We start from the raw sequence: 27906 nt of genomic DNA on the forward strand, positions 1-27906 counted from the left end.
CCTTCATGCGCCAAACAAAATAAATTGATGGTGGCAGTGCTAGTTTTGTCTAGGTCTAGCAGAGGTGATAGATGCTGAGATCTGGCATGGTGGATTTGGGTGTCTGAAAGTTGATTTCTATGGGTTTGTGGTTTTTTTGGCATGAAGCTTGGGGTTTGTGGGTTTCCATAAGCTAATTTCTATGGACACATGTTTCACTCTAAAATTTTGCTGAAGCTGATGTGAATGCTCTTAGATCGCTCAAGGAAATCCCTAATGGGAGAGGTCTATGTTAGGTTCTAAAAGTTTAGAACAATTGAATAGTGAGCACAAACTTGTTTAGATATAGATCTTAGAGTCTATAGGTATTATTAGACAATTATCAAGGTGATTCAAGTCAAGATTCAAGAACAAGTAAGCTGCAGAAATAAGATTTCAGAATTTGCTTGGTTCGACTGATCAAGAGACAGGCTCGATCGATCAAAATATAGGTCTGTAGAATTTTAAGTTCTGCCCAACAACAGTTCAAGCCCAAAAAAGATTAGGGTTTCAGATCTACTTCTTCTAGTATATAAAGGAAACCCTAGACAAGTTTCATTATGACTTTGGAGGTGCTCTTGTGAGATCTAAAAGGTTCTGTGCTTTCCTCTATCAAAGTCACTATCGAATATCACTCTCATATCTTTAGAACCAATAGATCTGAAGTTACTGCATGAAGATCAACAATAGTTGATGGTCTAAACCTTTAAGGGTGGTCTTGGAGTCACAAACAGGAGAGTTTGTGTTGCTAAACCTTTAAGTGGAGTTTCAAAGCCACAAGTGTGGGTGCTTGTGTTGCAAAGGCCAAGGAAAGAAGTAGTCCATGGATTCGGAGCTATCATGGGGTCGTGGTAGTAAGTTCTACGTGTAGTAGTAATAGGATGTTAGTGGTTCTACATTGAGGATAGCTAGGTTAAATCCTTCACAGGTTTTTTATTGGTTTGGTTTTTTTGGGTGATCATATTATTGTGTTATTTATTTTCCGCTGCTTTACATGATATGACTATATTGTTTTAACCTAGATCTGAATAATAAACCTAAGTATTCACTTGGTTAATTAATTAGGTTAAACAATTTGGTTTTCAGGGATCTAAAACCTAACAAGTGGTATCAGAGCGGGTTAGCTCTTGTTTCTAGGTTTCTTGACCTAGAGTTGATCCTTGATCCCTGTTATCATGGATAATTTTAGGTGTCTTACTGTTTTTGATTGTGATGATTTGAATAAAAAGAACACTATTGTTTCAGTTGATCTTTTTGAGGCTTGTGAAAGGAATTTGCAAAATTTTAGTTTTTCTTAGAAGATTGGTGTAATCCCTCAAATACACTCTGCTTCTCATGGATTTTCACCTACAAAGCCGAAGACTTGTGCTATATGGGTGAGAAAAGACTCTCTAAGGTGAGTATTGCTGACTTGTCCTTGATTTAATTCTTTGAATTATTTGTGGACATGTTTACTTTTAGTTTTTGGTTGTTTTATTTTCTTAGGTTGTTTTGATTATTCAAAAATCCAAAAACATTGACAATTTTCAAAAAGAAAAAAATATTTTATTTTGTGTCGTGTTTTATTTGTTTTGAGGATTACATGAGTTTTAATATCTCTCTCTTGATTTAGAACATGCTTGACATTGTGGAGAAACTTGAATAGTATGTGTTATATAAATGTTAAGCTATTTCTGATTTTGTATGAGTATGTACTAGTTTGTACGTGTACTCAAGGGTTAATTAAGAAATTGATATTTCTTGTTTGTGTATCCTCTATAGCTTAGTTAAGCACTGTTATGCATTGCATTTGCATTTTTAATCATTTAGCATAATGTGTGCTTTTAGTTTTGGTCATAAAATTGTTTTTGAAACCAAAAACATTTTTATTTCTTTTGTATTACACATCATGAATATGTAATTAAGGTTGGCCTATTATCTTTGCATAGCATGCCTGTGTACCTTATTTAGCTTAGATAAGCTTATTTTTTTGCACTTTGCTAGTTTTAGCTATGTAGTGCATGTTTGTGTGAGTGTTTATATTTTTTGATCACATGCTCTTGATCTTGAAGTCACATGCTTTTGATTGTAAGGACTAAAAAAATCCTAAGAGAAAGACATAAATAACCATCTCATCACTATTTGCTAGCCAATCATGAACACCTTAGTGCATATCATAAGATTTAGTGCTTGAGAAAGTGTAGCACATGCACAACAAGAAAAGTAAGGTGTGGCCTTAAAAGAAAAAGAAAATGAAAAATTTGCATAAAATATATAAGGCAAAAAAAAAAAAAAAAAAAAAAACGTGATAGCAAGCTTGTTTTCTAGGAGATGTGGGAGTTATATAATATAACTATTTAGGTGATAGTCAATCACCCCACGTGTACCTCATGCTCTTACTAGTTGCATCACAAGTAATTCTTTGCTAAGCTTTGTACATGAGATTGTGTGTAAACTAGTGTGGCCATCCAAGATTATACACTTTGTGATGTTTGATGCAAAATTCTTTAAGGGTTGGTTTAAATTTTGAGAAGAAAAATCTAAAACTTTGTATTTGAAAACTTAAGTTGAAGATTATGTGTTTTGAAAATTTTTTGGAATCATTCTCATGCTTTACATGTTATGAAAAATCTTTTGAAAAATGATTCTGTAGAAAAATTCCTGGTTTTTTTTTCAAAAAATTCTGTTTTTCAGAGTCTCGATTGATCGAATGTGTTTTTTAATCAGTTGAATTTGATTTTTAAAATTTTCAATCGATCGAATCTGTTTTTCGATCAATCAAAATTTTCCATGTTTTTGAAGTTTGCTCTCGAGCTGCTTCGATTGATATTTGATTGATGCTCGATCAATCGAAACTGGAAAATTTTCATTTTTCAGATTTTTGACCAGTTTTCAGGATTCACATGCATTGCACTATTTTTTGTATCCATCTTGCAGTTACAGTCATATCTCTCATTGTATTCACATATAACATGCATACATTTTGCTAAATTGGGTACTCAACTTGATTTAAAAATTGATTGATTAATTTTTTAGTTCTATACATTTTAATATATGCTATTTTTTATGTGTGAACAGAGGAAAATATTTTTTTGAGATATGATGGATAATAATTGTTCAAATATTTTCTCTACTTGATTTGAGTTCAAAAGACCATCTGTTTATGGGTCATTAGTTCTTTGTTTTCTTTATATATTCCTCTTTATGTTGATTTATGTTTAACCTAATCTTGAATAACAGTCTTGTTAATCAATTTAGTTTAATATTAGGTTAAACATCTTGAATCCTCAATTTTTTTTAAAGTTTGTGTGTTTTTACTTTTCCCCACCTTCTAAATTTTCCCCAAAACTATTTTTCCTAAAACTTATTTTGTTTTTCGTATTTTTATAGGGGGAGAAGTATGTTTTTAAGACTTGTGTTCTTCATAAGGGGAGTTGTTGCTCTTAGTAGGGGGATTTGCCTCTATTTTCTATAGACCTTGAATTTTGTGGCTCCTTAGTTCTCTTGTTTCTCTCATGTTTACTGTCAATCTACTCTTTGTTTGGGTTGTCTTTGTCAATACGTCACAAAAAGGGGAAAAAAGAAGTGAAATGTAGGAAATCTATTTTAAAAGGTTTTTGACTGTTTTATTTAGGGGGAGATAAAATTGTTTTTGAATGGGCAGAAGATAAAAACATTTTGATGTATCTAACTTAGGGGGAGAGTTAGAATTTATTTATTTAATTGATTCATATTGTTTTTCCACACATGCGTTGATGTGTTCTTTTGAGTGTTTCAGGAAAGACAGGTACATTCTGATCAAGATCTTCTACCCCTTCTTGAAACTTCTAGGTTAGGAGTCTTAAATTGGGATTTTTGATGTAATTGGGAATTTTATTGTATTGAGTTGTTCTTGTATTTGAGCATTTCATTTTGTATGTAAGTTTTGTCACGAATTACCAAAGGGGAAGATTGTTAGGTTCTAAAAGTTTAGAATAATTGGCAAACCATAAGCACAAACTTGTCTAGACAATACTCAAAGTGATTCAAGTCAAGATTCAAAGCAAGTAAGCTACAAAAAATAAGATTTCAGAATTTCCCTAGTTCGACCGATTGAGAGACAAGCTCGATCGATTGAAATACTGGTCTGCAAAATTTTAAGTTCGGCCCAATAGCAGTTCAAGCCCAAAAAGGTTTAGGGTTTCAGATCTACTTTTTCTAGTATATAAAGGAAACCCTAGGCACGTTTTATTATGACTTTAGAGGTGCTCTTGTGAGATCTAAAAGGTTCTGTGCCTTCCTCTATCAAAGTCACTACCGGATATTACTTTCATATCTTTAGAACCGATAGATTTGAAGTTGCTGCATGAAGATCAACAATCGCTGACGATCTAAACCTTCAAGAGTGGTCTTGGAGTCACAAACAGGAGAGTTTGTGTTGCTAAACCTTTAAGTGGAGTCTCAAAGTCACAAGTGTGGGTGCTTGTGTTACAAAGGCCAAGCAAAGAAATAGTCCATGAACTCGGAGCTATCATGGGGTCGTGGTAGTAAGTTCTACATGTACTAGCAACATGATTTTAGTAGTCTAAATCTTATTGTAAACTTCAATTCTTTCTAGTGAATTTGCTTTTTACCTTGAAGATAGCTAGGTTAAATCATCCCCAGGTTTTTTACTGGTTTGGTTTTCTTGGGTGATCATATTATTGTGTTATTTATTTTCCACTACTTTATATGATATGACTTTATTGTTTTAACCTAGATCTAAATTGTAAAGTTGTAATTTACAACTATGTTTTATGTTGGCTTTATTCCATGATAAAAAGTGTTGTATTTACTTTATTTTGTTTCTTGTATTTTGTGGGATTCTATTGTATTAGGTTTAGTATTAAGTTGGTGAAGACTCAAGCTTAATTGAAGATCAGTGGATTTCGCGACTGTCTCGCTAGATGCTAACCCGTGAAAGAGCCACGTGAGAAACACATGCTGGAAGCTGAAGCGCCTTGCCAACTTGGAGGTTTTTACGACTGACTCGCGGGTAAGGCCTTCCTGCGAGACACCCACCTAGAGGATTTTTAAGTGTGACTTTCTTACCCTTCACCCATACTATATATACCCTCATTACTCACAAAAGTAAAAGAGGGGCATTTTAGAGAGAGAAAAACCCTAGATAGGTTTTCAACAACACACACACCCATCTTTTAAAGAGAGAGCTACTAATCCTTAGTGAGAAATCATTTTAGCCTCTTCTCCTTCCCTTTTCCATTGCTATACCTTGAGAGGAAATTTGTACCCAAACACAAACAACACCTTTTCAGAGTGTAGAGAGTGTTTTGGAACTTGGGAAGTTTTGGGGATTTGCCAAAAGAAGCCGATGAGGTTTGGCGGATGCAATTGGGCGTATTGCAGGATCTAGAAAGCTAGAGAAGACATGACTCCATGAAATCCGTTGGTAGTAGGAGCTTGGAGGGCTCAAGTACATTGGGTAGACTAGGCTTGGAGGGTCTTTTGTTATTCATGTACTCCAACTTTATTTTCTAGTGGATCGATTTGCCGCTTGGAGGGCGGCGGAGAGGTTTTCGCCGAGTTCTTCGATTTCCTCTTCGATAACACATTGTCTTGTTATCTTGTGTTTGCATCTCTCTTCCCTTACTCTTGTGCTTTACTTTTATTATTTGTTGTTCATGTTTATGCACTAGAGTAGTATCGGTTGTTTGTGCTTTATTTACTCTTATTTCCGCACTTAGATAAGTTAGAGTAAAAGCAATCTAGCCGTAATCTTTTAATTTGAGTTCTAAACAACCTCTTGTGTTTTAACACAAATCCGAGCTTTCATGAATAATAAACCTAAGTATTCAATTGGTTAATTAATTAGGTTAAATAATCTGGTTTTCAGGGATCTAAAACCTAATAGTCTATATATAGAAGAATCAAAATTTAAAGCAAGTATGAAAGAGATCCCTTACACTTATAAACACTTCATTAACTTAGGCAATGGAAAAACATGGCTGATATCACCCCCATCACCAATGTCATTCTGAGATTTCTTTAATTTTATGGATGTCTGTTTGGTTGGTCAACTATATGACCTCTAATTCATCATTAGGTAATCTTTAAAAAAAAAATTTATTGATCTTTTACGATCTCAATTAGGGGCGGAGCCAGAAATTTTAGCTTGAGAGGCGGAGTTATAATATAAAGATAGTAATCAAAACCTGTATGAATGCATGCATGCATGCACATGCGCACAAGCGCACATACACACATATATGCTTAATTTTTAGAATTGATATTAAAAAAAAGAGTGAATATAAAAAAAGTTGTCTAGTTTGATACTAAACATTTACTTATATATAAAAAATAGCTTATTATCTCTTATCAAGTTATGAGTAGTGACAATATTTTTTAGACTAAGATTGTGTTTGTTTTGGGTGTAAAAAGAATATGAAAAATATTTTACACCATGAAGAGTGTTTGGGTTGGCTGGAAAGCTCAGTCAAACGGAAAATCATTTCCGATGATTGTAAAATATTAGCCCTTGAAATGTGAAATATTTTATGTTTCTAATTTACCTATTTTCCTCTTCTACCCGAACACACAAAGAGAGAGAGAGAGAGAGGAGTGCACGGAGAGAGTAGGAGACATCGGAAAATAGATCAAACCACTGTGAGTCCGTGACCAAGTGAATGACCCACCCTAAGCCAATCGGACCGCCATGAGCAACCCACCCTTAAGCTGAGTTGTCCAACGTGTGAGAAACCCACTCCTAGATAGAACCACCTAGTATGCGACCCACTCCTAGATTGAGCCGCCACCTTTAGATGGACCCACCATGTCCATGTTGCCACTACCATCGCCACCACCAAGTCACCCACGAACTGATCTCTCTCTCTGTCTCTCTCTCTTTGTGTCCCTCTCTCTATGTCCCTCTTGTGATTTTGATTTTTTTTTTTTTGATTTTTGTTTCTATGTTTATATATTTTGATTCTCTATAATAATATTTGTTTGGACCCTAGGAAAATGAGAGAAACACGATAAAAATGTGTTTTCTAGAGCATTTTCAGGAACACAACCAAACACTAGAAAATATTTTCCAAAGCATTTTTTGGAATGCAACCAAACACTTGAAAATGTTTTCATTTTTGAAAAATATTTTCACTTGAAAACATTTTACACTTAGAAAACATTTTACGTTGAGCCAAACACAGCGTAAAATTCATTTAATATTATGCATCTTCAAATAGAATCACTTAAAATTTTCAATTTGAGTGTAAAATTACCAAATTGTCTATCAAGGTGAACAAAAACAATAGAACCAATGAAGTGTTCAAAACCACAAATGATCCAAAACTTCATCAAATGTAAGAGTCAATTTTTCACGAAGTGTAATATGGATAAAACAATCACAACAAGAATAATTACCCTCACAAGAAGAGGAATTGTTCACGAAGTGAAAACCCAACAGTATAACCTAGCTTAGTTCGGGAAATCTACTATGAAAAAGTTGCGATATAAGTTGACTTATAAGATCTCCTGTACAAGTAACTTAACACTATATTCAAGCTCTACACTCTTGCTGCAACTACTGATCAAACCTCTGTCTTTAAAGTACGTAATCCAACATCACAAGTCGATTGCTGACAGCAAAATTGACCTTTGTAGTCCCTATGATTTCCAACAGCACAGGTGTAGATCTTGTGTTGGGTGATGAATTCTCCTCCCAATGATTTCACAATTGGAGAGGGTTGGAAGACAAGAATATTGAGTTCAAAGTTATTTATTTATTTAGCTGTCTTCCTTCTCTTGAGTTTAGGGTTAATTTACATATAGCTGTCCCTCTCTCTCTCTCTCTCTCTCTCTCTCTCTCTCTCTCTCTATATATATATATATATATATATATATATATAAACTAAAAACCTAATTACCCTACCATCCATTAGGGTGCTCAAATGAAATTGGGTCCAAACTCAAAGTCCTATAGCCCACCTTGAATTTTGAGGAAATCTTTGGATTTTGTTATTCTTAGGCTCAAGTTTAGTTGGGCCTATTGTACTTGTTGTACTAATCTATGTTTATACTTCTTTGCATGTACCTTGAAAACTGGCTTGAAAGAGGAGAGTGTTCAAGAGCTTTTATATATATATGGTTAAACTTGCACTTAATCCAAGTGGGATACTAGGATCTTAACATACTATAACGCTCTGCAGACGACATCCATAACGGCTTACTCTATTAACACTGATCCAATGATAGTCATTTCTCCTCTTGGTGGCTCCATTAACCTACTAGTTATTTTAATCTAGCTTCTAGGAGATCCGATCATAAAGCTGCAACTCATTTGATCATATACTCAATGAGTTACGTTCGATTACTCGGCGTGGTATTTGGCTTTAATACCAAATGATACAAACTCATGAGTAGAACTTATATACACATAATTAAACTTTCACTTAATCTATGCAATACACTAGAATCCAAACATTGTATACATATTATTAATTTTAGACATTATTTAAACTTATAGTCTTCCACTATACATTTTTATATCTTTCATAATATAATATACACATTCAGTTTAGCAAAGAAATTATAAAATGATTTCTGAATGATTTTATATAATTCAATGTTTATCAAAAAGATTTTATATTATTCAATGAGATCCTAGGAATCTTAAATCTATTTGAATAAGGGAACTTGTCTCCTTGCGGTGACAAGGATCTTATCCTAAGTTAGTAAGATGCCTCTCTTATTGAAGGGTACTAATTTACGTGAAACGCATGACCACAAGGCCACTCCAATTAGTAAACGAGTCCAAGAGGGAATCAAACGACTTCCACTACCATAAAAGTCAATTAATATATATATATATATATATATATATATATATATATATATATATATATATAGTTTATGAATGTTGAGTTGGAGAAATTTTGTTTTTCAATTATTGATTGTATCAAATTAGTCCATGGTGTTCTGAAACCATTTAATATATATAACTTTTCATACCACTTCCCTTCAAAGTTATCAACCAAAGTTATACAAATAAGTATCAACTACCGCACTTCTTGGGAGAGTTGGTACCTCCCCTAGTACAAAATGTTTGAGGGGTCTTAACTCTTATGGGTAAGGGTTCAAATTATAAACAGCTATAGGTATTTCTAACTATTAAAAAAAAAAAGTAAGCATCGGAGTTATACAAATAATGCTTCTTTCGAACTTTATAATCTGCAATAGTAAGTTTTAACTTTTTTTTTGATGAACTACCGCACTTCTTATGAGAGTTGGTACCTACCCTAGCACAAAATTTTTGAGGGGTCTTAACTCTTATGGGTAGGGGATTATAGACAGCTAGTTATTAATGGTATTTCTAACCATTAGAAAAAAGTAAGCATCAAAGTTAACTATAGATTAAATTACTCAAGTTGTTAAGGAATTTCATAGGGTATCCAACGATAATAAGGACAATAGTAAGGTTGAAAATAAAATTTTCTCCCATTGATTTATAAGTACAACTGTACAAGGAAAAGAATTTTTAAAATATTAATATAATACGTAAGTATTGAAAGGTGTAACATTAATAAAAAGTTACATTTGATCTTGTCATTCTATATTTAATTATATATACACATACACATAATAATGTGAGTTCTAATTAACTCAATTCGTTTTTCAATTATTGATTGTATCAAATTAGTCCATGGTGTTTTGAAACCATTTAATATATATAACTTTTGATACCACTTCCCTTCAAAGTTATCAACCAAAGTTATACAAATAAGTATCAACTACCGCACTTCTTGGGAGAGTTGGTACCTCCCCTAGTACAAAATGTTTGAAGGGTCTTAACTCTTATGGGTAAGGGTTCAAATTATAAACAGCTACAGGTATTTCTAACTATTAAAAAAAAAAGTAAGCATCGGAGTTATACAAATAATGCTTCTTTTGAACTTTATAATCTCCAATAGTAAGTATCAACTTTTTTGTTGATGAACTACCGCACTTCTTACGAGAGTTGGTACCTACCCTAGCACAAAATGTTTGAGGGGTCTTAACTCTTATGGGTAGGGGATTATAGACAGCTAGTTATTAATGGTATTTCTAACCATTAGAAAAAAGTAAGCATCAAAGTTAACTATAGATTAAATTACTCAAGTTGTTAAGGAATTTCATGGGGTATACAATGATAATAAGGACAATAGTAACGTTGACAATAAAATTTTCTCCCACTGATTTATAAGTACAACTGTACAAGGAAAAGAACTTTTAAAATATTAATATAATACCTAAGTATTGAAAGGTGTAAAATTAATAAAAAGTTACATTTGATCTTGTCATTCTATATATAATTATATATTCATATACACATAATAATGTGAGTTCTAATTAACTCAATTTTTTTTTCAATTATTGATTGTATCAAATTAGTCCATGGTGTTTTGAAACCATTTAATATATATAACTTTTCATACCACTTCCCTTCAAAGTTATCAACCAAAGTTATACAAATAAGTATTAACTACCGCACTTCTTGGGAGAGTTGGTACCTCCCCTAGTACAAAATGTTTGAGGGGTCTTAACTCTTATGGGTAAGGGTTTAAATTATAAACAGCTATAGGTATTTCTAACTATTAAAAAAAAAAAGTAAGCATCGTAGTTATACAAATAATGCTTCTTTTGAACTTTATAATCTCCAATAGTAAGTATCAACTCTTTTTTTGAAGAACTACCGCACTTCTTACGACAGTTGGTACGTACCCTAGCACAAAATGTTTGAGGGGTCTTAACTCTTATGCGTAGGGGATTATAGACAGCTAGTTGTTAATGGCATTTCTAACCATTAGAAAAAAGTAAGCATCAAAGTTAACTGTAGATTAAATTACTCAAGTTGTTATGGAATTTCATAGGGTATCCAATGATAATAAGGACAATAGTAACGTTGACAATAAAATTTTCTCCCACTGATTTATAAGTACAACTGTACAAGGAAATGAATTTTTAAAATATTAATATAATACGTAAGTATTGAAAGGTGTAACATTAATAAAAAGTTACATTGGTCTTGTCATTCTATATATAATTATATATACACATACACATAATAATGTGAGTTCTAATTAACTCAATTTTTTTTCAATTATTGATTGTATCAAATTAGTCCATGGTGTTTTGAAACCATTTCATATATATAACTTTTTATACCACTTCCCTTCAAAGTTATCAACCAAAGTTATAGAAATAAGTATCAACTACCGCACTTCTTGGGAGAGTTGGTACCTCCCCTAGTACAAAATGTTTGAAGGGTCTTAACTCTTATGGGTAAGGGTTCAAATTATAAACAGCTATAGTTATTTCTAACTATTAAAAAAAAAAGTAAGCATCGGAGTTATACAAATAATGCTTCTTTTGAACATTATAATCTCCAATAGTAAGTATCAACTTTTTTTTTTATGAACTACCGCACTTCTTACGAGAGTTGGTACCTACCCTAGCACAAAATGTTTGAGGGGTCTTAACTCTTATGGGTAGGGGATTATAGACAGCTAGTTATTAATGGTATTTCTAACCATTAGAAAAAAGTAAGCATCTAAGTTAACTATAGATTAAATTACTCAAGTTGTTAAGGAATTTCATAGGGTATCCAATGATAATAAGGACAATAGTAACGTTGACAATAAAATTTTCTCCCACTGATTTATAAGTACAACTGTAAAAGGAAAAGAAATTTTAAAATATTAATATAATACGTAAGTATTGAAAGGTGTAACATTAATAAAAAGTTACATTTGATCTTGGCATTCTATATATTATTATATATACACATACACATAATAATGTGAGTTCTAATTAACTCAAATTTTTTTTTTCAATTATTGATTGTATCAAATTAGTCCATGGTGTTTTGAAACCATTTAATATATATAACTTTTGATACCACTTCCCTTCAAAGTTATCAACCAAAGTTATACAAATAAGTATCAACTACCGCACTTCTTGGGAGAGTTGGTACCTCCTCTAGTACAAAATGTTTGAGGGGTCTTAACTCTTATGGGTAAGGGTTTAAATTATAAACTGCTATAGGTATTTCTAACTATTATAAAAAAAAAAAAAGTAAGCATCGGAGTTATACAAATAATGCTTCTTTTGAACTTTATAATCTCCAATAGTAAGTATCAACTTTTTTTTTGATGAACTACCGCACTTCTTACGAGAGTTGGTACCTACCCTAGCACAAAATGTTTGAGGGGTCTTAACTCTTATGAGTAGGGGATTATAGACAGCTAGTTATTAATGGTATTTCTAACCATTAGAAAAAAAGTAAGCATCAAAGTTAACCATTGATTAAATTACTCAAGTTGTTAAGGAATTTCATAGGGTATCCAATGATAATAGGGACAATAGTAACGTTGACAATAAAATTTTCTCCCATTGATTTATAAGTACAACTGTACAAGGAAAAGAATTTTGAAAGTATTAATATAATACCTAAGTATTGAAAGGTGTAACATTAATAAAAAGTTACATTTGATCTTGTCATTTTATATATAATTATATATAGACATACACATAAAAATGTGAGTTCTAATTAACTCAATTGGTAAAGTATTTTATCGTATAAGAAGAAGTTTAGAATTTGAGCCCTACATCTACACTAAAAATCAATTGACGTATTAGCTTAATGATAAAGAACAATTATCTTGGAACTTATACCACAGATTAAATTCTATCATACTTATAAAAGAAAAAAAAATGAAACACATAACAATTTCTAAGAAAAATAAGAAGTACAATAGTAACAATGACAAGATAATCTACTCCCATTGTTTTTTAAGTATACAAGGGTGGAAATTTTAAAATATTAATCTAATATGAAGGTTTTGAATAGTCTAACAAAGTTACATAAAATATAACTTGATTATATATATATATATATATATATATATATATATATATATTGTAGGGTCATTGGGCCTAGGAATATGTGTGGGGTGACTCAAGAGTATTCTTCAGGCTAGAAGCCCAGTCCGAGGAAACAGAATGGTCCGAGGGTGTATGAATGTTAACTCATAAGAAAACACAAGATTAAGAAGAGATAATGTTTGAATAAAGTATGTTCGAGGAAGATTGTGTCCTCAGTTGTGTAAAGCCGAGGTAGGAGAAGGGTTGGTTAATATCCACAGGCTATGTTCTAGAAATTCCTATAGGTTAGGGTAAACACGGTACACGTGGAGGATAAGAAGAAGGGCGATGGAATATCTAAGATAAAACTATTACCACCGCCCCCGCATTGAATGCTTTGCAACTGATATTCTGACCACATTAATTGGAAAGTGAGACCTGAGCACCATGGTAGAACTTGACTCCTATCTTCACAGACTTTAAGGGAGGTGGATGGGACAAGTATCTAAAACGAACAATTTAACCGTGATGTGGAGGATGAAGAGAAAAGGAAGGAGGGAGTATAAAAGAAAGAGGGGACCTTAAGGAAAATGGGAGAAGAAAAAGGACACTGGAGACCTCACCATCCATAATTGTAATCTATATTGGGAAGAAGTAATATAAGTCATCCTCAACTTATGTTCGAGGAGAAGATTTCTTTCGCATTCATATATAATAGTTCTTCATGTGTGCCATTGTAGAAAAAAAGCTCATTCTCCCTTGTTACCTAAAAATCATTAGAACCTAGATTTAAAGCCCACTCTCTCTACAAATTTCATTGTAAAAAGGCCTCTCAGGCTCACCCCCTTCTAATTGTGGGTCCGGGCTCGAATTGTGTCCTTACACACACACACACACATATATATATATATATATATATATATATATATATATATATATATATATATTATAGAGCAACAACAATTATTAAATCTTAGTTCCAAAATTTTGAAGATCGACTATAGTCATCAACAAATTAATTAAGTTGATTACATGTTATGTGATTCAATATCCATTTTCATGAGACTTAAAAAGAGTGAAGCAACTGAGGAACAAAGTGTCAAACTTATTACAACTAAGCTCACTCATTATTGAAATAAGTATCACCAAATTTTAGTTTATATATATATATATATATATATATATTTTGTAATAAGTAGCACTACCCGGCCTCACTCATTTCACTCAACCTTTTATGCAGCCACCTTCCTTCTCTCACTCAATCTCCTCTCCCACTCTCACTCAAGCTCACTGCTAGTCTCACTCACTCTCCTCTCCCACTCTCACTCACCCTCAAGCTCACCGTCGGTCTCAAGCTTCTTCGCAGGTTCGTTTCAATCTTTTCAGTAAAAGAGCTTGCGATTAATTTCAATCTTTCGATTCTTTTCCAGTTAAAAACTTGCGATTTATTTTTTGTTTTTTGTTTTTTTAATAACTTTGGTTTTGTTAATGAAATCGTTATTGCTAAAATCGTTGTGATGCTCTTTGTTGGAATGGTTGATAATATATTTGGCTTTCAAGTGGTTCAAAAATAAGAGTGGGTATTTGTATCAGTCGGCCTTCAGAATTTTTTTTTTTTTGTTGCTCTTAATCAGTTGACCTTTGGTTTAAATCAAGTGTAAATTTTTTGTTGCTCTTTTTAATTTTAATTTTTAATTTTTTTTGTTGAGAGACAGATTCTGTCTTAGTGGGTAATCTTGTTGTTTGAGTAGTGTTTAGAGCTAGTTAATTGTAGTTGATTTGTTGTCGTTGGTTTGTGGTTGATTTGTTTTTTGTGTTGTTGTTGATGCAGATCCTAGAAGGGAAATGGGAGACATCGTTGGACAGTGATTGGGCCTTGCAAAAAGACATTTTTTTAACCAATCCATTTTGTCCTGCTAGAAAAGTATTGTCCAGATAAACCCATTACACTTTCCTACATACACATTCTCAAAGCAAAAAAAGAAAAAGAAAAATGAAGCTCTTTACTTTGATACTTCTCTTAGCTCCCTTCTTGCTTGGTTGTAATGGCGATGTTAGCAGCCTCATCAACTCGTCTCTTTTTGAAAGTATGCTTAAACATCGAAACGATCAAAGATGTAAAAGTAATGGATTCTACACTTACAATGCTTTCATAACTGCTGCCCAATCTTTCGGTGCCTTTGGCACAACTGGTGATGTTGCTACGCGTAAAAGGGAGCTTGCGGCTTTCTTTGGTCAAACTTCTCATGAGACCACAGGTTATTTACTAAGTTTTTGTACTATTGAAGTTGTGTTAAGGACCTAACAAGGTGCTTCACAACTATTGTCCCTAGAATTACTCTAATTACAACAAGTGAAAAATATTGTGTCCCTAGAATAACTCAAAGACTTATAGGTTTACAAAATGAGAAGAACAAACATGCCATTATTGTAATAAGTAACTCCAATATAATATAATATAATATTTAAGTGTGTGTTTTAGTATCTCTTACTTTTCATATAATTAAGAATACTAGGCTGTAACTTTTACTAACGTATGAAAACATACATTAATTATGATAATACTAGTAAAGTTTTTTGTCGTCGAATACTAGATGTTTGTTTTAATAGGTGGGATTGGCTTAATTTTAATTGCAAAAGATGATTATATTTTGTGTAGGAGGGTGGCCTAAAGCACCTGATGGACCATATGCATGGGGATATTGCTTTGTTAGGGAAGTTAACAGGCAATTTGGAGATAAATATTATGGCCGAGGACCTATCCAACTTTCCTAGTAAGTCTTTAAAATAATAAATTTGTCAATTATAAGTCAGGGGTGCAATTTTTTTTTAATACAAATTTTCACAAATATGGTTGACATAACTTGTTGTGATTCGTACGTAATGAAACTCATGTTAGTGGTGAAGTTAAATGAAATTGATGTGCTCATGTCAATATATATCAACAGTTAAAAAATGTGTTAGAAGTATTACTGTGACACACAAATCGAAGACTTTGATCCTGACTTTGATCATTTCATTGTCATGTTAGCAACTACAACTACGATCAAGCAGGAAAAGCCATTGGAGTCGATCTCTTAAACAATCCAGATCTTGTAGCCACAGACCCCGTCATATCATTCAAGACAGCCATATGGTTTTGGATGACCCCACAAGGAAAGAAACCATCTAGCCACGATGTCATCATTGGAAAATGGACACCCTCCCCTGCTGACACTGCAGCTGGTCGAAAATCAGGTTATGGTGTAATCACCAACATTATCAATGGTGGGATCGAATGTGGCCATGGTTATAATGATGGTGTGTTTGATAGGATTGGTTTCTATAAGAATTACTCCAACATGTTGGGAGTAGACTATGGGAAGAACTTTGATTGCTATAATCAAATGCCTTTTGCCTAAATAGCTCTGGTCCAGAGCAAGAACATGGTCAGCCAAGTACAATTAGAAGACCATATAAATGTATGATCATGAATTGAAGATTTTCTTATTCAATGAGAAATCACTTTTGTAAACCTTTCCTCTAAATCATATACACTAGATTTTTTTTTTGGGGGGGGGGGGGGTGGGATGCCCCCAAACTATGTGGTAGATACGCTCCTATTCTCAACCAAGACGACAATTTCTTACCTCTTAACCCCTTCTCTTTAAAAATTTCACGTTTAAAGCCTGTACACGCACAACTTACTATTAATTTAAAACAATTAATCAATATCAAGTTCAAGTTGTTAATTAGGCGGTTATAAGTGTAATATGGATAAAACAATCACAACAAGAGAATAATTACCCTCACAAGATGAGGAATTGTTCACGAAGTGAAAATCCAACAGTAAGACCTAGCTTAGTTCGGCAAATCCACTATGAAAAAGTTGCGATATAAGTTGACTTATAAGATCTCCTGTACAAGTAACTTAACACTATGTTCAAGCTCTACTCTCTTGCTGCAACTATTGACCCAACCTGTCTTTAAAGTAATCCAACATCACAAGTCGATTGCTAGCTGACTGCAAAATTGATTTTTGTAGTCTCTATGATTTCTAACAACACAGGTGTAGATCTTGTGTTGGGTGATGAATTCTCCTCCCAATGATTTCACAATTGGAGAGGGTTGGAAGACAAGAATATTGAGTTCAAAGTTATTTATTTAGCTGTCTTCCTTCTCTTTAGTTTAGGGTTAATTTACATATAGTTATGTAGGGTTTTGGGCTAGAGCTTGTCGCCAAAAAGACAATTGGAGCAAATCTCAAAATATTTTGTAGGAGGATTTTGGTCGATTGAGAGTTTACCGAGATTTTTTGCCCAGAGCTTGGGTGACCGAGAATGTGCTCGCATGACCATGAATTCCAATTTCACACTACCCCTTGTACATTACAAAATTAAAACTCAAAATTTAAGAAAAAAAAAAATTGTCTTGAAATTAACCATCATCTAGAAATCCAAACATCTTTTTTCATCATTTTTCCGTAGTATAATATTTCCGCCACGATGAAGTGGGTCCTGCCCTGGATGGTCCATCCACAAAACAAGACATAAAATACAGCCTAACCTCAACAACACGATTTTCCACAAAGAATTGGACTAGAAATTGGGTCGGTGAAGATGGAGTCAGGCTTAACCAATCCATTTTGTCCTGCTAGAAAAGTATAGTCCAGATAAACCCATAACACTTTCCTATATATAGTTACATACACACCGTTGTTTTGAACACATATTCTCAATATATATATATATATATATATATATATATATATATATATATATATGAAGTTTTTTACTTTGATACTTTTCTCGGCTTCCTTCTTGCTTGGTTGTAATGGCGATGTTAGCAGCCTCATCAGCTCGTCTCTTTTTGAAAGTATGCTTAAACATCGAAACGATCAAGGATGTAGTAATGGATTCTACACTTACAATGCTTTTATAACTGCTGCCCAATCTTTAAGTGCCTTTGGCACAACTAGTGATGTTACTACACGTAAAAGGGAGCTTGCGGTTTCTTTGGTCAAACCTCTCATGAGACCACAAGTTATTTACTTAATTTCAGTACTATTTGAAGTTGTGTTAAGGACCTTGATGATACAAGGAAAATCAGTAGGCTGGATGCTCCGGATTAGAAATGACCACTCGCTCTCTTATGGCCTGAAAAACAAAGGAAAATAACCAAAGGTGACCGGTATCGCCGGCCAAGAACCCTCCGATGGTAAAATTAGTTTTTCTTTCTATATCTTGGGAGTTCTGGGAGTTCCAATTTCTTGGGAAAAGTTCAACGTACCTTCTACTGGTTTGAATGGCTGTTTATATAGTGTCCTGGGGGCGGTTAATGGAATTGTAACCTCCCTTGGATTTCAGGAGGTCCGGGGTTCTTGGATAACTCCCATAACCACCCGATGGTTGCATTTTCTCATACAACGGTCATCAGAAGTTATGCACATATTACGGGATGGTGGAGTGTATTTTAGTATTTCAGTGTACGTTTTCGTCCACTCTTCCTCGTGTGGACGAGTATAGTCAGGACGAGGTGGTCGTCTTCTCAAGACGAGAGACGTGGGTTTGACCCCGTCCATGGATGGCTATGGCATTAGCCCCCGTCTTGATGCTTTCTTCTGGACGGCTGCTGGTGTGGATGACCGTGGAGGATCTGGAGTATATTCCTCATCAGACCTAACAAGGTGTTTCAATTAGTCACAACTATTGTCCCTAGAATTACTCTAATTACAACAAGTGAAAAATATTGTGTCCCTAGAATTACTCAAAGATTTATAGTTTTACAAAATGAGAATGACAAACATGCCATTATTGTAATAAGTATCTCCAATATAATATAATATTTAAGTGTGTGTTTGGTATCACATATTTTTCATATAATTAAGAATATTAGGCTGTACCATTACACATCCTTAGTACGTTGGTCACTTTACAAGTATAAGTGTTTGTAGGGTGTGGGGGGCAAGGATTAGGGTTCAAGGATTAGGGTTCAAGTCTTTAAGAGGGAGTTTAACACACATATACACTTAAATTAGGTCAGAGTAAAATTTCTATCTTATATATATATATATATAAAGAATACTAGGCTGTAACTTTTGCTAATATATAAAAACATACATAAGTTATGATAATGAAGTTGTCTTACCAAGGTAAGGGAGGTAGCCATCTCGACTTTCCAATTAGTTCAATTGGTAAAATTTTTTGTCATCGAATACTAGTTGTTTGTTTTAATTTGTGGGATTGGCTTAATTTTAATTGCAAAAGATGATTATATTTTTTGTAGGAAGGTGGACTATATGCATAGGGATATTGCTTTGTTAGGGAAGTTAACAGGCAATCAGGAGATCAATATTATGGTCGAGGACTTATTCAACTTACTTAATAAGTCTTTAACATAATACAATTTTTAAAATTATAAGTTAGGGATGCAATTTAATTTTAATACAAACTTTCACAAATATGGTTGATATGATTTGTTGTGATTGGTACGTAATAAAACTCATGTTAGTGGTGGAATTAGATGAAATTGATGTTGCTCATGTCACAACAATTATATAGGTTAACAGTTGGGAAAAATATGTGTCAATAGTATTACTACGATACACAAATCAAAAACTTTGATCCTGACTTTGATCATTAAATTGACGTGTTAGCAACTACAACTACGATCAAGCAGGAAAAGCCATTGGAGTCAATCTCTTAAACAATCCAGGTCTTGTAGCCACAAACCTCGTCATATCATTCAAGACAGCCATATGGTTTTGGATGACCGCACAAGGAAACAAGCCATCTAGCCAAGATGTCATCACTAGAAATTGGAGACCTTCTTCTTCTGACACTGCAGCTGGTCGAGTCCTAGGTTATGGTGTAATTACCAACATTATCAATGGTGGGATCGAATGTGGCCGTGGATGTTAGGACATATGTGATTCATGTTAGAAACATATGTCAACATTTTATATAATTGACTAATCCTTTGATAAAACGTATTTTACTTGTAATTGGGTTGATTTAGGATGTGTTTAATACTTTGAGGAACAAAGGTTCAAGTCCAAGTATTGAAGCCATGTAAATCTGCCCAAAATTCAAGTATTGAAGTGCAAGATTTTAAACCTTGACAGCAAATATCTATCGAGGTTTAAAAAAACTGTTTCCGCCCAAGGCTTGACAACTGCTCGATAGATAGGATATTTGTCGAGATTTATGAAGTTCAATTTTTCAAAGCTGATTTTCATCCAATCCATGAATGTATGTTTGGGCTTTCTTTTTTCACGACTCTAAACATATATAAGGATTATTTTAAGGGCCGTCACAAGTTGCACAGTTGCACAAGAGCACAATTGCACAAGTGTGGAGAAAAGTATGAATGGAAACTTAGTTTGCCCTAGTTCTTCTTTCTCTTGAAGAAGCTGCTGTGTTTGTACACCGTAAGATTTTGTGACCAAACAACTTTATGATCTTCATCGTGTGATGCACAGAAGAACTTTACAGCCAATATCCTTTTCAAGTTGGTGATCAAGTCGTGTACTAAGATCCACGCATCTTTTGGTTAGTCACATACTGGGAGCCATGCAATACAAGGAGATATTATCACTACAGAGCAAGTCCAATTGTGTATTGGGGTAAGGGTTCATCTATAGGTTGGTATAAGGTATTGGGATTCCTTTACTTGTGACCGCTTGTTTTGATAATAGTGGATTCTTGGGAGTGATGACTTTAAAATCACCAGGTGGTATTTTTGCCTCAGAGGTTTTTCCTATTTGTAAACAAATCACCGTGTCAACTTTTTATTTTTCGCTGCATTATATTTTAGTTGGTGATCTGCGTATGCTACCACGTACATTGCATGTTAAATTAATTAATTAATAAATTTGGGTAATTAATCAATTAATTCATCACAATGGGTCAATATAATTTTGGCCTATCAAGTGGTATTAGAGCAGGCACACTCTGATTAGGGTTTAATCTTTGCAGTGTGATCCATTAACCCCTGTTTGTCATGGATAGAGGACAGGTACTCATTGTACCTCCTTTAATTGAAAGTGTGGCAAGGTATAGAGATAGGTTGGACCAAGCCGAAGGAAGCGTCAGCTGACTAGGATGTTGCAAAGATCAAGGCGGCAAATTTCAATAGCAGGGCATTGAATGCTTTATTCAGTGCAGTCACAAATGAAGAGTTCAAGAAGATATCCTCTACTGAAACTACAAAGGAAGCATAGACCATTCTCCAGACAACCTGTGAGAGAACCATGGCTATAAAGAATTCGAAGTTTCAGAGGCTCACTACTAGCTTCAAAGAAATTAAGATGGAGGAGGATGAGTCATTTGATGAGTTCTATGTCAGGCTTAAGGACATAGTAAACTCAGCTTTTAATCTTGGGGAAACCATTCTCGAACCCAAAATTGTGAGAAAGGTGCTTAGATCTCTACCCGAGAGATTCCATGCTAAGATCACCGCGATTGAGGAGTCAAAAGATATTGACAAAATTCCATTGATAGAGCTAGTTAGAAATCTGCAGACCTATGAGTTGGGTTTGTCTAGGATTAGGAGGTCAAGCAAGGGCAAGAACATGGCATTAAAGGCCAAGAGCAGTGACACGAATGAGTCTTCTTGCGATGAAGATTCTAAAATGAAGTCCTACATCACCCGGCAGTTCATGAAATTCATGAAAAATGCCAATGCAAAGGGCATCGACAAGGACCGTAGGCAATCAAGTTCTTCTCAGTCTAAGAGCCAAGACAAAGGGAAGAAGGATGCTAGGGATAGTGGTCAGTACACTGTTCCATTAAGACCTAAGTGCTTCGAGTGTCAAGGCTTCGGTCATATGAAACAAGAGCGCCCTACTTATCTCAAGTCCATTGGGAAAAGCAAAGCACTTGCTGCTACCTTGAGTGACACCAAACCTGAGGATGATTTCTAAATTAAAGATGACAGAATTCTAAATGCCTTCACCGCCACTGTTAATCCTATTGAGAGTATTGTAGAAGATGTGGATGAAGAAGAAAACTTGGTGGAATCAAAGTTTGAGAAGATGGATGAGTAAGATGACATCCACACAGTTTATGCAAAGTTATACAAGGTCTCCGAAAAGTATGAGAAGTTGTATAGGTTGGCCACCAAGAAGCTCAGTGATGTGAAGCTTAAGCGAGAACAACTCTCCACAAAGTTTGATGAATCAAATCAGACCATTAGAGCATTGAGGTTTGAAAACAATTTTTTGGCTGAGAAGGCCAAGAAGCTTAAGACGGAACTGTTCCAAGTTAGAGCTCAGTTGGAGAGGACCTTAAGTGGAAAGCTTGATGAGATGCTTAGCATATAGAAATCTGCCTCTAACCGAACTGGTTTAGTGTATGAGATGTTGTACAATTTCTCTTCTCCTAATATTGCTTCTTCTAGTACTACTGTGTTTGTTTCTCCTACTAATAATATTGAATCTGAGAATAATGATGCTAAACAAGTGATAGCTAGTGAGAACATAGATAAGGGTAAATCTATCTTAGGAGCACCCCTTAAGCTTGCTAAGAAAGAAATCAAGAACCCTAGGGCTAAGAAGAGTAATGCTTAAAAGTCTAAAGAGAAGAAGCAGCATCTCTGTCATCACTATGGAGCAGCTGGACACACTCGACAAAATTGCTATAAGTGGCAAACCACTCAACAGAGCAACAACATGGTCTCTTCATGAAACTTGAGTCAGTTTCCATCCTCTTTTGCTCCTCTTGGAGATCTCTATAAAGCCCTCATGTTTCTTACGAACTTGAACGGTTGCAATTCTTCCTCCTTTCCACCGGTTCAAGGGTTCACCAAAAAATAAGATTCTTCCAAAGTGTGGAAGGAAAAGACTCCAAGTGATTTAGCTACTTTTTCTCTCTCTCCCTCTCTTGTTTTTGTTTTTTCATTACTTGGGTGTTTTGCTCTCTTATCTTGAGACAATCTAGTTTTTTTATGCATTGTTTTGGTTGACATGTTTTTGTTTGTTTGTTTTTCAGTTTTGTATTATTTTGCTTTCATTCATAAAAATTAAAAAAAAATTGAAAAATTAGGAAAATACAAAAACAGTGTGTGTTTGTATACATTGGTACTTGTGTACCTTGAATTGCCGATGAAACAAAATTTTCTAAACTTTGTATTACTTGTAGCTTAGATGAGCATCTCTACGCATAACTTAGCAAGTGAGCTTTGTGGCTCTTGTTTGTGATGAGTAAGATTAAGTTATGTCATGTACTTAACACTCGTGTCACTCTTTTTTATGGGAAAGACTAGAAAATCTTAAGGGAAAAGCATCAATAACCATCTCACCACTGTTGTCTGCCAATCATGAAATAAAATTTGTATGCTTCAGCATAGCCAAAGTGCAATGTCAAAAAGCTTAACATAATTAGGTATATCTTTTCTCTCTATTTTATGCTTATGCATGATATGCTTAATAAAAGAAAAATATGCAAAGAAAATTAAAGTAAATAAATCAAAATGCCATAAAACATGATTGCAAGCGTGTATTCTAGGAGACATGGGAGTTATAGAATTTACCTCGAAGGTGATAGTCCTCATCAAGCAGTTATGATCTTGTGTAAGTTAAATTGATTTACTCATATTTCAAATCGTCATAACATAGAGACACGTATGCAATCTTGAGATGTTTTTCACACACAACGCGCAATATTCTTTGCTACTTTTGATACATGTGCAGGAGTAATGTGATTTGGCTATCACAAGGTTTACTTGTGTTAATATATACTCACTAAACTGTCTTAACTTGTTTTTGAAATATAAAATTGGTTAGACTTGTTTAGTGTGTGTGTGTGTGTGTGTGTTTTTGGATCTAAATGCTTGACATTTTTCTTGATTGAGAGATGATTTTGAGAGCTTAAAATGTTGGTTGAATCCTTGGTTGAGTTGCATGTTTGATTGCATTCATGTCTGTGTTTTTCTTTTCTTGAAAAACTATTTTTAAAGCAATCTTGACAGCTCCTCGACAGCTTTCGACAGCTAGGCTATCTATCGAGCTCTTCAGCTTCTTTTTATCGTAATCTTGATAGCTTCTCGATCCATTGAGAAAGTTTTTGTTTCCTTGATAGATGCTCGATAGCTCTTCGATCCATCGAGCTTCTTTGATAAGGAAATCTCTAGATAGCTCCTTGATAGCCATATCTACCACTTTTTAATTCTCGATAGCTCTCGATCTATCGAGGTTTATGAGATTCCTATAAATAAGATCCTCGTGATGCCAAGTTCATTTCTCCCCAATCTCTCTCAATAGAATTAGTCTCTTCACCTCCCAAAACCTCTCTCACTCACTCCAAACCTCATCCCCACTTAATTTTCTGTCTCAAGATCTTCTTTCTTCTCTGGTATGATGCTTTCTCACTCATTAATCATGCATTTCATTTCTTTTGACTTAACTTTTTGGGATTTTAGAAAAATTTTGGGGTTTTTCAAAATTGATGAAGTTTTTGTGAAATTTGGGGGATGGGTCTTGCTTAAATGATTTTAAATCATCATGCATTGCATTAAATTTGCATTATAACAATGATTTTCTGTCTCAAGATCTTCTTTCTTCTTTGGTATGATGCTTTCTCACTCATTAATCTTGCATTTCATATCTTTTGACCTAACTTTTTGGGATTTTAAAAACTTTTTTGGGGTTTTTCAAAATTGATGAAGTTTTTGTGAAATTTTGGGGATGGGTCTTGCTTAAATGATTTTAAATCATCATGCATTGCATTACATTTGCATTATAACAATGTTTCATGTATTTTAGATGCGTGTTTACCTTGTTGCAATGATTGTATGCTTGTAGGTTTAGATTGGGCTGAGCCCTTGTTGTTTTTACTATTTCATATCACATGCTCATACATTTTCATGCATATGTACCTTACATTCTCTATATTCTTATATATTGATTGTGATTGGTGCTTTTCTGCGTGTCTCTCTTTCTCCCTCTCTTCTTGTTTCGGTTAGTTGCTCTATGGTACCTAAATGAAAATCTATTGTGTCCTAGAACCCTCTTCATTCCGGGGCATCTACCTCTTTTGATCCTACCCCTTCCCATGTTTGGTTCCGTGATGATAAAGCCTGTAAGGACTTTTTGGAAAACTTTTCTAGATGAGGCATCCATTCGGAATGCCAAGTTATTTTGTCGGACTTCTCTGACACTGACCTACCCACTATCATTTACAGTAAGGGTTGGGAGTCATTGTGTGACGTCCCGGTCACTTGTCCATCTGTGCTTATATAGGATTTCTACTCCAACATGCATGGATTTAATTATTCAGTACCTTTCTTTGTCACTCGCGTTCGAGGTACGCACATCGTGGTGACTGCGGATATTGTATCCGACTTGCTCTATGTCCCTAGGGTGGTGCATCCTGATTACCCTGGTTGTGATTTTCTTAAGACCGTGTATAAAGACGAGCTTATGTCCTCTTTTTGTGAGTGTCCCTCTGATTGGGGTGATCGTCAGTTCACTCCTTGTTCAACCTTTGCTAATGGTCCTAGGTTTATTTTATGGTTATGACTTTTGTTTTGCATCCTCTCTCTCACTATAACTCCATTACAGAGCCCCGTGCTTGGTTTTTGCTTTCCCTTTTAGAGCATCTCACTATAGACTTCCCCTCTCATTTCATTCTTTCCCTCATTGATGTCTATAGGGATACGACGACCCGTGATAAACTCATTTTCCTTCTCCTTTCCCGTTTTCGACCACTTCCATGTCATGTGTGCCATAGATGCTGCTACCATTAAATGGAGCAAGGCGCAGCTATATTCGAGGTAGCCCGAGATGACAATTCCTCTAACTTCTACAGCTCCATCTACATCCACTCCCTTTCTTCTACAGGCAGTGTGACTCTCGAGGACATCATGGCACGGCTTGTGTGTATGGATGCTCGGCTTGACACTCTCAATGATGAGTTGTGTCAAGTGAACACCCGTGTTGGTCGTATTGCACGACGATAGGCTGTCATGGGTGGCTTCGCTGCTTCTCCTCCTTTTACTCTAGAGGCTTCTGAGGATGAAGACGATGATGGTGATGGTGATGCTACTAATGCTAAGGATGATGGTACTTACCTATTGATATATATACATTTGAGGTTATTATTACAGTTCTTTGGCCTATCTTTACATGTGTTGTTTCTTTTCTCTCTTTATACACATGCTTCTTATAGCTTGTATGCAATTTTTTTTTTCTATTTCACACTAAGATGCCTTGCAGAGTTCTGTTTAAAGTGTTTTAGATATACAGGTTGTCAAAGTCTCTCTTGCCATGAACTCTCTTCTTGCAAAGTTTTTCAAGATCTTGTGTTAGGATAAATTTTAATGTACTTAATAAGTGAGTATGAATTGAGTGATTTATGACTTCTCTTATACGTTCATTTGTTTGTTGTGGTTTTGTCACGGATTGCTAAAGGGGGAGATTGTTAGGACATATGTGATTCATGTTAAAAACATATGTCAACATTTTATGTAATTGGCTAATCCTTTGACAAAAAGCACTTTACTTGTAATTGGGTAAATCTAGGATGTGTTTAATACTTCAAGGATCAAAAGTTCGAGTCCAAGTATTGAAGCCATGCATATCTGTCCAAGATTCAAGTATTGAAGTGCAGGATTTTAAAGCTCGACAACTAGTATCTATCAAGGTTTGAAAGAACTGTTACAGCCCGAGGCTCAACAGCTACTCGATAGATAGGGTATCTGTCGAGATTTATGAAGTTCAATTTTTTGAGCTGATTTTTATCCAATCTGTGAATGTATGTTTGGGCTTTTTTTTTCTTACAACCCTAAACATATATAAAGATTATTTTAAAGGTTATCACAGGTTGCACAGTTGCATAAGAGCACGATTGCACAAGTGTGAAGAAAAGTGTGACGGAAACCTAGTTTGCCCTAGCTCTTCTTTCTCTTGAAGAAGTTGCTGTGTTTATACACCATAGGGTTTTGTGACCAAACAACTTCATGATCATCATCGTGTGATGAACAGAAGAACTTTGCAGCCAACATCCTTCTCAAGTTGGTTATCAAGTCGTGTACTAGGATCCGCGGATCTTTTGGTTAGTCACGTACTGAGAGCCGCGCAATACAAGGAGAGATTGTCACTACAGAACAAGTCCAATTGTGTATTGGGGTAAGAGTTCAACTGTAAGTTGGAGTAAGATACTGGAATTCCTTTACTTGTAACTGCTTGTTTTGATAATAGTGGATTCTCGAGAGTAATGATCTTGAAATCACCCGGTACGGTTTTGCCTCAGAGGTTTTCCCCATTCGTAAACAAATCACTATGTCAACTTTTTATTTTCCGCTGCATTATATTTTAGTTGGTGATTTGTTTGTGCTGTCACGTACATTGCATGTTAAATTGATTAATTAATCAATTTGGATATTTAATCAATTAATTTATCACAAGGGGTCAATACAATTTTGGCCTATCAGTGGATATAATAATAATGTGGCTAATAAGATTGGTTTCTATAAGAGGTACTCTGACATATTGGGAGTAGGTTATGGGAACAACTTAGATTGCTATAATCAAAGGTCTTTTCCCTAAATAGCTCTGGTCCAGAGCACGAAAATGGTTAGCCAAGTACAGTAAGAAGACCATATAAATGTATGATCATGAATCGGAGGTTTTCTTATTAAATGAGAAATCTCTAAACTTATACATAAAATAAAGAAGAATTATATAAATTTGAGTTATATAATACATACTTCTCATCTAAGAAATCATATACTCATTTGGGTATGCACATGGCATTCGTTCTCATCTAGGGAGTATATGCTTAAACACGTAAAAAAAAATCTAAGAGCTATATATATTCAGTATCAGCCCCCCAAAAAAATGTTTATATTGAAGGGCACTTTTTTACAGGGCTGACTCTAGTCTTTGGTAACTTAGGCTATTGTCTAAGGCTTTTGGTAGAAAAAGATCCAAAGTTTTATGTAAATAATTGGTTTTAGGTTTTACCCCAAAATATAATTAGAAGAATATAGATGGGCAATATATATGTTCTGGATCCGCAACCCAAAGAAGGCACCAAAATTGCGGGTCGATAGATA

At 34.5% G+C, this 27906-nt stretch overlaps 1 protein-coding gene and 1 pseudogene across 1 annotated transcript; both read left to right on the plus strand.

Moving 5' to 3' along the window:
• Positions 1-14775: 14775 nt before the first annotated feature.
• LOC142621711 (endochitinase-like) lies at positions 14776-16274 on the plus strand. The gene is made up of 3 exons (XM_075795056.1): positions 14776-15131; positions 15533-15647; positions 15905-16274. The coding sequence occupies exons 1-3, from the start codon at positions 14867-14869 to the stop codon at positions 16272-16274; spliced, it is 750 nt and encodes a 249-aa protein (XP_075651171.1). The 5' UTR covers positions 14776-14866.
• A 1359-nt stretch (positions 16275-17633) lies between these two features.
• LOC142636414 (endochitinase-like) lies at positions 17634-27397 on the plus strand (annotated as a pseudogene).
• The last annotated feature ends 509 nt before the right edge of the window (positions 27398-27906 follow it).

Source organism: Castanea sativa, chromosome 1 (assembly GCF_040712315.1).
Source record: "Castanea sativa cultivar Marrone di Chiusa Pesio chromosome 1, ASM4071231v1".
In the NCBI taxonomy this organism is placed as follows: domain Eukaryota; kingdom Viridiplantae; phylum Streptophyta; class Magnoliopsida; order Fagales; family Fagaceae; genus Castanea; species Castanea sativa.

What these genes read in the sequence shown, in the direction of transcription:
- LOC142621711 (XM_075795056.1), top strand. Translation starts at nt 14,867, where the DNA reads ATGAAGCTCTTTACTTTGATACTTCTCTTAGCTCCCTTCTTGCTTGGT. An exon ending in AACTTCTCATGAGACCACAG is followed by an intron (nt 15,132 to 15,532) that starts GTTATTTACTAA and finishes TATTTTGTGTAG; the next exon opens with GAGGGTGGCCTAAAGCACCT. An exon ending in GGACCTATCCAACTTTCCTA is followed by an intron (nt 15,648 to 15,904) that starts GTAAGTCTTTAA and finishes TTGTCATGTTAG; the next exon opens with CAACTACAACTACGATCAAG.